We start from the raw sequence: 13082 nt of genomic DNA on the forward strand, positions 1-13082 counted from the left end.
TGGCATTACACTATAGCGTTACATCATCTATCCTCGAAATAAATATCATCAAGATGTGTGTTATCAACAGTTGTATAAATCCTAACCGTTAGATTTCGTGTTTACACGGTTGAGATCATGTGTTTTCTAAAGAATCATATATACATTTACTTCGAACACACAAACATGAATGGGGAGTAATCCTGACTTCGATTCTCCAAAGTGCCCAACCCATTTAATTCCGTTGGGTCCACCCACCCAACCTTGCCCACAAACAAGCCCAAATAATTAGGGCATGTTGAGGACTAAATGAGGTGAGAAAGATTTCTACAATGTAGTGTGAAATAGAAAAGTGAAAATTAGAGAGCTAAATAATGTTAGGTGTGTTTAAGGAGAAGATGACATTATAAGTAAGAAATGAAGAAATTAGGGAAAGGTGGAGGGATTAATTTAGAAATTATTAATGAAGGATCACAATAGAGACTTGGGGCTAGTACTCTAACAAAAGATGAAAATAAGAGACCCTAAGAGATGTTGTTCCATTAAAAGTATGGAATGGATTTTAAGGATTATAATTGTTAACTATGCTACTCAATAATACTTTAAATTCTAAAATGATGCCTAATGAAACACACACACACACACACATAAACAAACAAAAACAAAACTTCAAAAAAAAAATGTCAAAAACAAAAAATGCCCACTGTAGTACCTATGTATAATAATAAATGAGACATTTAGAATAGTATCAACTATCAGACTATGAAACTTATGAGTCATACTATGAAATGTGAGTAATTGAACAAAGGTTTAAAAAAAAAAAAAAAAAAACACTAATATATCAAATATCCAATTTGATTTTATATAGGGTAGAAACAATTTTTCTAGTTAGAAAATGATAGAGAAGTATAGAGAGAACCGGAAGGGTTGGCTCAATGGCATTTTCGGACTAATAAGCGGTTAATGTTCATAGGTCGTGAGTTCGATACCCATATGAGCATTAATTCCTCTGGGGGCACCTTCACTTAACTGGTGCATGAGATGTTTTGGGCGTTGCATGTGCCCAGGACTAGTCCTTGGACAAGACCATGGTCTATAGACTGGGCAAAGCTCAGATACAGGCCCGGTCCACTGTATACAGGGAAGCTCAGTTATCAAAAAAAAAGTATAGAGAGTAAAATATATATATATATATATATATATATATGGAGAGAATAAGAATAAATTTTCAATTATAATTGGTCTATACAAAGGGTTAACTTAATTTGCATTTGTTTGTTCTACTTATAGATGAATTAAATGCTAGTATTGACTAACCAAAAAAGAATTAAATGCTAGCATTCAAGAGCATGAACTTTGGTTTATAATTTATACTATTTGCATATATTGTGGTATTAATTGATGAAACCAAAGAGGAAATCAACACAACACTAGAACTATGGAGAAAGATGTTAGGGCCTAAGGAATTTAGAATAAATAGAACAAAGACCGAGTATGTGGAGTATAAATTTAATGTTGGCATCAGTAAAAACTGATGGTCTAGAAAAATCCTGAAATGACCACTTTTGTTATCTCGCATTTATTAAATAGAAAGTTTGAGAAAGTGAGGAAGATGTCAATAAAAATAGAGCAAGATGTTTGACGTGGAGGTGCAATTTTAAGAGTTTTATGTGACAGATGCATATTAATCAACAGAAACATTTTATAAATTGGTTGTAAGACCAACTATGATTTATGGAGCAAAATGTTAAGACGGTCAAAAAACATCATATTAATAAATTGAGTGCAACAAAGATGAAGATATTGAGATGGATAAGAAGAAAGAACGTGAAGGATAAAATAAGCAACGGGTGTAATTGAAAAATGTAGTAGCGGTATAGCACCCAATAGACAATAAACTGAGAGAATTTTGATTGAGATGATTTGGGCACATTCAACAAAGGTGATTATAATCCTAATCAGAAGGAATGTACGGGTTGAAGGTTCTAGCAAGGATTCAAATAGTGAAAGCGAATTTGCATATACTTTTAATGACATAAAACATGGCTTTAGATAGAATTGAATGGAGGAATATGACATGTTTAACCAACCCCAAATCTTGGGGATAAAGGTTTGTTGTTATTTCACACATTCTTTTGGCTTAATCACCCATGAATGTTCAACCCCGCCTTTGACGGACTTGCATAAAAATTTAGGGTATTTTTGTTACGAATTTTTTTGTCGGCTTTTGGGCTTTGAACCGAAAAACAAGTTTGTTGGTAACAGCTTTTGCGGGCAGCCCAAGACTGCATTTTTGAGAAGCCTTGTTGGGGCTTCTTTCGTGCGATAGCCACTATGAGAAGCCAACACTGAAAAACATATGGGGGTGAAATGACTCATTCTTCTTGACTCATCGATCAAACAACAAAATCAATTTGACCTCTCTGCTACTTCTTCACCAACTTCTGTCACAAACCCACTCCCATCTCCTCATGAAGTCCTCAAAGAAGACTCATTTGAACTCTTCAAACACTTTACACAAAAAGAATATGAAACCTTTCACTGAAAGTATAATATTTTCCCTAGACTCCTACTTCTCTTCAATCACCCGAAGATTCCTTTCTTTCCAAACCCCCAGCAGACTGCAAAAGGAATGATGGGCCATAAAATGTGTTTGGCCATCATAAATGTGAAGCCTAAGCCCATCCAACCCCAGAACAAGTCTTTAACAGTCAAAGGGAAACAAACCCATGAGGCCTAAGAGATTCCACAAATAAATCCAAATCTCCCAAGCCTAGGAGCAATGTAATAGTAGATGTCTGACGAACTCACCATCACTCCTACACATAACACATAAATTTGGAGTGTGAAGCCCCCTAACGGAGAAGACCATCCAAATTAAGAATGCTATCCCAAGTGGCTGTCCAGATAAAGAACGAAAACTTCGATGGAATCTTTAATAGCCCCCCAAATAACCATTGCAGAGAAAACCTCCCCATCTTCCTCTTGCAAGGATTTATAGAAAGATTTTACCAAGAACACCCCCTCCTTGGCCTCCCTCCAGATCCAAGTGTCAGTGGATCCCACAACAAGATGTGCCTGCTAACAGATTAGTCATAAAGGCCAACTCCTCCACCTTCTAATCGTTAAACACCCTTTTGAACCCATAGTCCCATCCGACCATCCCATCTGAGCTCACCAAAACAGTTAGATATAGAGGCACCTTTCTTCAACGACAATTGAAACAAATTGGGGAATCTGTCTTTCAGAGCAACATCCCCACAACAAAGATCCTCCCAAAACCCCACTCTCCTCCCACCCCCCACGCTAAACTGAACCCTTTGGAGAAACAAAGGCAACAACTTTAGGATCCCTCTCCACACCCCACACCCAAAAGAACCCCGCTTCAATTCACTTTCCCTAAACTTTTCCGCCACCACCTTTCTCCACAAAATATTTGGTTCCACCCCAAAACACCACAACCATTTCCCCAGTAGAGTCTTATTCATGACCCACAGTCTATTATGCACCCCTAACCTCCCTTTGGCCTTTGGAGAGCAAACCCTTTTCCACCGAACAAGGTGAAATTTCCTCTTCTCCTCATGCCAAAAGAAATCCCAAAACAACTTCTCTATTTGGAAGTAAAAAAAAAAAAAAAAAATCCATTGGCTAAAAACTCTTCAACCAAGCATACTTGTGGTATGGAAGTCCACTAAGGGGCAAAGGTGCCAACTCAGCAAGTTGGTAAAGTGTGCTCTTTCAGGTCAGTGGACCTGAAAGAGAACACAAAATGCCACACAATATTTTTGGGGATCAAGATCAAACTTTGATCTCAATTTTTTTTCTCATTTGTATCTGGTACGTGGCCCAATAGAAGAACTATTTTCACACAATACTATGGAACATAATCAGATGAAAGCATGAAATAAAAAATAAAGGTATCAAATAGTTAGATTATTTTCTTTCCTTAAATAAAGCAATTCAAAGAATGTCATAATCTATCAACTGTGTATGTATGGATGTCTAAGAACAGTTTACCTTTTTTGACAGTTCAAGTTAAATAAGAGGAATTTAAACTAACTTTTTTTTTTCCTCACCAGTGATTTATTTGTGAAATTGTGTTAATCTTACACTGTTATGAACGAAGAGGAGCATTGATTTGGATTTTACCCTTTCATTTTCTTGCGCTTCAAAATGAAATCATCATCGTCATCACTCCCACCAACAATTCTTTTCTTTGCTTTGAAGTCTCCATTCTTCGAAGCTTGATGCTTTTGCGAGCTTTCTGGTTTTGGTACAGACTTGATTGGAGTTCCCATCCTTATTTGTTGCTGCCTCTTTTGCTTTCTATCATATGCTTTCTTTGCTCGTTCGGGGGACAACAATCCATGTTCCATCATCCTGAAGACAAACCCACGGACGTTATAATAATGAAGGATGCAAAGCGCATGTTGGGTATACAAATTTTTTGCTTTGGAAAAGTACGCAAAAATGGGCAATAGCTAAGAGCCCGTTTGGATACACATAAAAAAGTAATTCCTTTACTTCTGAAAGTCGAAAGTTTGTTTGGATTCATTTTTAGAAATCTACTTTTAAAAAGTAAAAAAATCGTAATTTTTTTAAAAGCATAAGGAAACTACTTTCTACTTTCTAAATGTAAATTTCTCCGAAAGCTACTTTCTTCCTAGCTACTTTCAACTTGCAACTTTCTATCCAAATGGGGCACAAGAATCATCATCATCGATGCCTTATCCCAAAGCTTTGGGGGCTTGCTGAACGAAGCCCATTCCTTGAAGAAAACTATTATCATTAAATTATCATCGACTTCGAATAACTACAAAAAGAAGATGAAACATTGGCAAGGTTCCAAACCCTTAACTATGGATCAACTTCAACATCATCTTTGAAATGAGGAAGAGCAAAGAATTTAAGATTCAAAGTTCCACAAGGAGGTTGATCCAAAGGAAATCTGGTTGGGGGTGCGGTGCTAAACCTAAGGTTCCCAAATCAAATAAGGGTAAGAACCCAATAAGAAGAAAGATTAGTTTAAGAAGAAGAAACCTGATTCCAATAAGAAAAACCAGAATAACGCCATGAAAAAGGAACTTGTTACCCTTGTGGATTACCCATTACACAAGAGGTTGCCTCCATTGAAAGCAACAAGCATGTCAAGTGAATGTCATCAAGGAAGATCATAGCCATGATTATTGAAGTTAATTTAGCAATGAAAGATGGAGGATGGTAGCTGGATACTAGCCTACAATTAGTATTTCCCACTATAGAAGTGCATTCACACCTTATGGACATATGAGTTATGGAACAGCCGAACTTGGAACTTCATAGCAAATGCTGTTCAAATGGGTACTGTAGGCCTCGAATTCACATCAGGCACACTTCCACCAAGGTTCACCATGCCTGATACGAGAAAGAATCTTCTTCTGTTTTTTTTTTTTTTTTTTTTTTTTTGGGGGGGGGGGGGGGGGGTGGTTGACATTTTGATCAAAAGTGGCATCAAAGTGGTCTATGAATCCAATAATTTAGTCTTATTTAAGAATGGTTGTTATAGAGGAAATGACTATTCTCTTAATGAGATGGTTAAAGAGAATGTAAATAATGCAGTCAATACAAATGTCAGTTTCTTCTAATTGTATGATTGGATAATTTAATTTACGGTGCTATAGATTAGGAAATTTAAATTCTAGAATTCTAGTTCTATTAATTTAGTTCTTATACTTCAAATGTGACCTTTCAAATACTTTAGATAAATGTGAAGCATTTGTGAAAGCCAAGATGGCTCGAAAACCATTTTTCAAGTATAGTTAGAAATATAGAAATCCTAGGACTCATTTATACTAATGTATGTGACCAAAAAAGGTTGGGAGGAAGAAATATTTCATTTCTTTCATCTGCAATTTTTTAAGGTATGCATATGTATGCTTGATGAGATCTAAGGATGAGGCTTTGGTAAATTTAAGATTTATAAGGTTGACATTGATTATTGTGGAAGGTGCTAAATGACATGGAGGCCATGTCGCTCTATGACGACACCTGGCAATATCCAATTGGTAGTCAATGGATGATGGGGTGCCGTTTACCAAAAGAATGCAAAAGGGGTTACAGGCAGGGAGTGGAACTATGGCCGAATACAAGGGAGCCTAGTGGAAAGGTGAGCTTGACTAGGACGAAGAAGCCAATGGTCAAGAGGCCACCATAGACCAATGGGAAGGCAACACACCCTAGGCAAGGATTGGCCACAATAGGAAGGCAACGTGGCAGCTGAGTATAGGTGTTCCCAAGCAAAATAGCAAAAGTGTGACAACAACAGGAGAGAGAGATACGCCACTATTCAATGATGGGAACACTAATTTCAAAGACGTTATCCAAAAGAGCACATACACTTGTATTTGGAGCCATGACAATTATCAATTATATAAGATTCATAAGGCATTGATAAATTAAAGATTTATAAGGTTGAGGAGTGATACGTGTGGAAAATACCTATCACATGAGTTTGATGATTTTTTTTTTTATTTTTTTTAAATTTTATTTTGAAACTCATGGTGTTATTCATTGGTCACTACCCCTCATATACCTTAGCAAATGGTGCAGCAAAGATATAAAATAATATAAAAAAGACCCCTTAATAGATATATTAAATATTGTACTAATTTTTTTTGGTTTACCTTTAAATTAAGGTGAAAAGCTTTGCTTACTTCCTATTATATTTTCAATAGGGTGCCGAATAAGGAATGTCATAAAACACCACTTGAACTTTGCTTTAATCAGAAACGTAACTTAGGATATTTTAAAATGCGGGAATGACTTGCTTAAGTGAGAATTCTCAATATTAGCATATCAAAGTTAGGTCCTAGAACAATTAAATGTGAGTATAGGTTATTCTCACCATAATAAGGCCTATGTATTTTTAGCTTAAAATTTTAATATGATATGAAATCTAGAGATGCTGATCGTTTTTAGAATACACTTAGTTTAAAATGTAAGAACTCTAAAGGTGACTTGTGTAACACTAGTTCACTAATAAAGACATTGAATAAGAGAACAATGAGTCTATGGAACTTAAAGAATCTATAGAACCTGAAAGGAATAAAAGAGCAAGGAAAGAAGCTTCCTTCCGACCAAACTTTTACCCCAATTTAATGTTGGGGGTAACCTTACCTCTCTTCATGATGGATTACCATCTATAAGTGAACCTTTCTATAAAGAACGTATTGATGACGATATGGGTTCCATTTTACCTAACAACACTTGAATTTTAGTGCACTAACCTTTGGTTCCAAACCAATAGGTTGTAAGTGGATCTTACAAAGCTTTAGGGAGAAAAAAAAGAATTGAATAATTTGACACCTACCCATCGCAACATTCACAACTATTAGACTCTTATTAGCTTTATCTTTTGTCCATAACCTCGTCATCTATAAGATGGATGTTAACGAATTTCTTGAATTGAGAGCTAATCAAAGAAATATACATTGAACAGTGGGAAAGCTTTATAATGAATGACTCCCACTCTATTCTCATCAATTAACACTACATCATCAACAAATAACATACATCAAGGGACATACTCTTGAATGTGAGTATTTACTTCACATATAACTAGAGAAAACAAATACAAATTCAATGTCAATCCTTGATGTAAAATAGTTGTTAGTGTTAGCTCATTTATCTCCTCTCCATCTGTTTCACACCAGTCACAACTCTCTCATACATGTCCTAAAGGATGTCAATATATCAACTTAGGAGTACTTCGTTTCCCAATATGCACAAAATTAGTTTTGTAGATACTTTGTCACATGCTTTCTCTAAGTCAATAAAACTCGTAGAGATTATTCCTCTTTTCTCTTAAAATTCTCCCACTTTTCTAAGTAAAAAAAGAATGTTGCAATGGTTGACCTCCCTAGCATAAAACCAAATTTCCTTGAAGGTTGACCTTCCTAGAAAAGAAAAAAAAATCAAACTTCTCCAAGAAATTTTCCATAGAGGAAACCATCACATTTGGCAACTTGGATCGTTAAATTGAAGGTGGTATAATGTATGGTAAAGAATTTGAATGATATCTTATTCGTTGAGGCTGCAATCAGCCTATTATGTCTAAACCAAAATAATCAATATGGAGGCTGATACCAAGTATTTAGCCATATTACTTCAAACCTTAGGAAGGTTGTTCCTGAGAAGATTTTTCTCAAAGTTACAACCAGAAAAGGAGCAAATTAAGAAAGTTAATCAAAGACTCTATGTTCAAAACAAGTTATTGCATAGCTGAGAACATTCAGCCTCTTAGAAGTTGGAAGAAGAAAATATCACAACATGTCTTATACATTACTAGAAGACAACATTTGGTATGGGAAACTACAACTTATGCACTCAATTAGTCATCCCATTATCATGTCCCTTTGGTAACCAAAGAGTGAACAACACATAGAAAGTAGATATCAGAGCCAACAACACATTTGAGGCATAACTCTCGTAGAACAATGAAGGCAAGTTAAAATATAAATGCAGACATAAGTAAAAGAAAAAAACAAAAAGCTATAGCACTTGTTTTAGGTCAACTTCCTAATTTCACAAGTCATAGATTCAGTTAATCAAATCCATACGTTTCTAGTGTTGATGTATAAGTCTTGTAGCTGACTCCATCATTCCTAATTTTGAACATGAGAAAAAAAAATTTCTACATGGTTTTCTTTTATTTCTGCTAGTTACATCAGCGAAATATCCAAAAATTACTTACTAAATAAACCAATCAACTTCTCACCCTTCGAATTCCACTCACATATCGTAAGTGCAGAATAGGGCAATAATTTCCAAGACTAATACATACATCTTTAAGTCTTGATACAAAAACCAGAAATCAAGTTAAGATCAAGAAATTGATATTTCCTAAAACATCACACCTTGAATCTTGGTTAAAAGCCATGGTTTGCACCCGAAGTCAAACAAGATTCAGATCTTAGCAGCAATAAAAGTTCAAGAAAGATGCTTAGTAGCATCTCAACATGATTGAAAGAAAATGAAAATACTTTTTAAAAAATGAAGAAAAAACATACCAAAATGCTGCCATCTCACTTGATGGTATCTGTTTCGACAAAGACTCGTAAAATATCCTCAGTGGTTCTCTCTGCAAAGAAAACAAAAACAACAAAATTGAGAGTAACAATGGCGACTTGGCGATGGGAAAACATTCGTTCACAGAAGGAAACAAAAAGAAAAGGGTTAAAGAATCTAAAACCTCTTCAGGAGGATCATATTTCTGACCGGGCAAAGTGTAAACTTTCTTCTGAGATTTTACTCTAACAGTAGTTGTCTTGATGACAGTTTTCGATGAGCTTGATGTTGTTGTTTTTTCCCTAGCCTTCATTCCCACCTACATATATGCACACCCATAATCATTCAAATCAAATTAACCGAAAACAAAAAAATCAATCAGAAAGCACAGAGTTCACACTCAAATCACCAAATTAAGCAAAAGCAACTACCCAAATCAACTAATCAAGCAATAATAAAGAACAAAAATTCAAATGGGTATGGAAGAAAAAAACTCAAATACCCAGAATGCAAATCAATCAGAAAGCTCAGAGTTCACACTCAAATCACCAAATTAAGCAAAAGCAACCCAGAAATTCAGATACCCAAATCAACTAATCGAGCAATAATAAAGAACAAAAATTCAAATGGGTGTGAAAAAAAAAAACTCAAATACCCTGAATCCAAATCCATCAGGAAGCAGAGAGTTTACACTCAAATCACAAAATTAAGCAAAAAAACAATCTCAGAAATTCGGATATCCAATCAACTAATCAAGCAATAACAAAAAACAAAAATTCTAATCGGTAATCAATCAAAGACAAAAAATCCCAGCAGATCTAATCCGAAATTCAGAATTCACACTCAAATCACCAAATTAAGAAAAAACAGCCCAGAGATTCAGATACCCAAATCAACAAATCAAGCAGTAAAGAACATAAATTTAAATGGGTAGTCAATGAAACACAAAAAAACAGCAAATTTAAACCGAAAAATCAAATTTGTCTGAGATGGTACCTCTGATTTTGGAGTAGAAATAACAGATTTGTTCTTTGAATCAACAATCTGTTTGCTTGATGAGCTCTCAATCTTCTTCTTGTTAACAGGTAAAAAAACCGCTTTCCCCTTTGAAGACCCATCTTGATTTGGTCTCACTTTCTGTAAATTAGCTTTGGTTTCTGTAGCCATGTCGTCCCTCCTATAATTATGTTGAAACCCTTTTCTTCCTTCTATAATTTTGATCTCTTAATTTTCTCATTGAACTTCATCATCAAACCTCTCTCTCTCTGTCTCTCTTTGTGTGAAAATTCAGGTAAAAAAAACGCTGAGTTAAACTTTGTTTAACTGCTTTTGAGATGTCAAAAGAACTGTTGAACAAATCGATGGCTTCTGCTAGAGTACATATTAGGGGCAAAATAGTCAAATTATTCGAATAATCCAACAACTTTCACTTACATTCAGACACAACCATCTTCTTTTTGCCACGTGTCATGTGGCTTGTCTGTTTTACATTTCCGAGAGATTGACTCTGATTTACAGACAAGATTAATGAAATCTTATTAAAGAAAAACATCCCTGAAATGACTAAAATACCCCTCAGTTTCTATTAATGAGATACTATCACAGTTTATGACACACTCAGAATCAGATAGATCTGATCAGATCAGATCAAACAAGAAAGAAATATGGTATATAGATCGTGTGACTGATAGAAATCCACATGTGATTAAGTCGATTTAGTTGTAGATTGTCGTAGTGGACCTACAAAATGTTTGATCAAACCTTAGATCATTATTGCTCCTAATAAAATCTCATTTCAATTAATTTTTTCACTATGTGCAAGTCTTCTACTAAGACACAATCAATCATATTCTAATCCAATATTGCATGTGTTTTGAAGTATTATTTCTTGTCAATATTCCAATTATCGGAAGAAAAAAAATGATTATTAAGATAGTCGATGTTAGAGGGTTTGCATGGTCAGGTCTTCAAAGAATTGATAAGATTCAATGGTATTTACTACCTGGGACATTTTATTTGAAAGAGAGAAAATCTCGAGTATTCTAAGGGAGGAGTAATCCATTCGAGAGATTATCATTATCATTTGAATGGCTCTATTTGCACATACCAAAATGCTCAATTGTACCCATAGTAGACATCGAAATTCTCAAATGAACTTTACATTTTTTTTTAATTACAAGAGAACCCCTAAAAAGACAAAGTTAGACCGACACATCTAAATTGGGCCCATTAGTTGGGATAAGTATTTTAAAGATTGGGTTTTGAACTTTCACAAATAAACCCATGATCCAAGAAAGTTCAAGTGATCTACATTAAATGGTTCTACGCCCAAATGGATAAGTGAAACCCACCAAAAATCCATATAGTCCTTAAAATTGGAATTTGGTCAAATTAACCTTAGACTAATTAATCAGAGCTCATTAAGTCAAAGACATAGTTGAAAAGATTATTACCCTAAGTTTATAAATATCAAAGTCTCTCTCATTTAGGAGAATCACTTGGATCACTTCTCTCAAAAGACAGAAATTCTTCATCTAGAGAAGAAAAAGTTCATAAGCCATCTTTCAAAGATGAAGCAAGATTCTTTAAGAGAGACTTAGACTCTAAATAAAGAGAAGATCAAGCCTAAAAAAAATTTCTTCGGAAGCCAAGAAATCTTTCTTATTGATCAAGCGCAAAATCCGGAGAGAATAAATCTACGCAAAGACCCTATAAAAAATCAAACACAACAAAATCACCATCAAAGTCAATAAATCATTCTCAACCAATCAAGCATGAAGCCCAGAAAAAAGAAAGCTACACGCACTATTATCATTTTTCTGTTATTTGACTGTTGATCAGAGGGGAATACTTTATTGAACAAATGTATTGAGATCTGTACTCCCATTTTCATCAAATCAACAAGAAAAAAAAAAATCATTTGTGATATTATTTCACATATCTCGAGGTAGATTGTGAAATTTATAGTCGACACTCATCTTAACTTTAAAATACATAATTATACACACATAATAAATGTACTTTGACCTAAATTTCTTATTTCACCAGCATAAAGGTACCAAACAATTTTTTTCTTCCTCTTCCTCTCTTATTTTTTATTCTTTTTTGCATCTATAAAGGTTTCAATGAGGGTTTTTAGCTTTGATCTTACTTGTTTTCCTTACTCTAACACTTTCAATCAAGTCAAAACTGTCCACATAAGAAATTTGAATCAATTTTGTAATGTTGGTAGGTACGTACTGAATTTGTTAAAACAAGTTTGATCTAAATCTATCGAACAAAATCTATAAAAAAACCTCTGAGTTCTTTGATTCAAAATCGTTATTTTGAGATTTTAATAGTGGTTTTTTCATCTTCTTTGATAATTAAATGCAAAAAAAGTAAATAAATTTCAAAGAAATAAGATAACTTGAAAGAAAGAAAGAAAGAAAAAAGAATTTAATCTAAAATATAATTTTCGTTGATTTAATCTCTCACAAAATTTAGAAGGAGATGAATATGAAGAAAGGGGAGGAAGGAAGGAAGGAAGGAAGAAGTGAGGTTTTTGTTCGGTAGGTAGTGGTATGTGCAATTAGTAATAACGAAAGGGTAAAATGAAATTTTGCTATGGTCATTTCAATGTACGCAAATAGAGCAACCCTTATCATTTTGGAAGTTTTATATATTTGGTGTAAAGTGTTTGAAAGAATTTAAGACTATATTCTTTGAAGACCTCGTTTTCTGATCAAAGAATGTGTAACTAGGAGAGCTTATTTCTTTTACTTCTGTCATTTCAAGTGTTCATGTCGGTCGTTATATTTAACTAGAAGGTAGCATGTGCATATGCACATATATCAAAAAGGCTTATTTGTAATTAAATATTTTTGAAGATCACATGGTAAAAAAGATATGTTTTGCAATTTTGAAAACTAACCACTAACATTATAAGCGTTGTGATTTTCTTAGTTTTCGACCAAAATGACCCTCATTATATTAATTTTAAACGTAAAGATGAAAGCATTCGTGAGATCCAAAATTTGGTGTCGAACCACTTCTACTCTGGTTTCTCTAGTTATAAA

General features: G+C 34.3%; 1 protein-coding gene across 1 annotated transcript; it reads right to left on the reverse strand.

The window, feature by feature from the left end:
• Positions 1-3897: 3897 nt before the first annotated feature.
• LOC147388723 (uncharacterized) lies at positions 3898-10351 on the reverse strand. The gene is made up of 4 exons (XM_086417981.1): positions 10021-10351; positions 9209-9343; positions 9027-9097; positions 3898-4359 (listed from the first exon to the last, which is right to left on the reverse strand). The coding sequence occupies exons 1-4, from the start codon at positions 10189-10191 to the stop codon at positions 4125-4127; spliced, it is 612 nt and encodes a 203-aa protein (XP_086274107.1). The 5' UTR covers positions 10192-10351; the 3' UTR covers positions 3898-4124.
• Between the last annotated feature and the right edge of the window lie 2731 nt (positions 10352-13082).

Source organism: Akebia trifoliata, chromosome 12 (genome assembly GCF_017979445.1).
Source record: "Akebia trifoliata isolate Shusen 1 chromosome 12, ASM1797944v1, whole genome shotgun sequence".
Taxonomy (NCBI): Eukaryota; Viridiplantae; Streptophyta; class Magnoliopsida; order Ranunculales; family Lardizabalaceae; genus Akebia; species Akebia trifoliata.

Bases quoted from the DNA above. Each gene is read 5' to 3' on its own strand.
- LOC147388723 (XM_086417981.1), bottom strand. From the start codon at position 10,191: ATGGCTACAGAAACCAAAGCTAATTTACAGAAAGTGAGACCAAATCAA. The intron at 9,344-10,020 runs GTACCATCTCAG...GCATATATGTAG, and splicing joins TTTCTACTCCAAAATCAGAG to GTGGGAATGAAGGCTAGGGA. The intron at 4,360-9,026 runs GTATGTTTTTTC...GTTTGTCTTCAG, and splicing joins AGTGAGATGGCAGCATTTTG to GATGATGGAACATGGATTGT.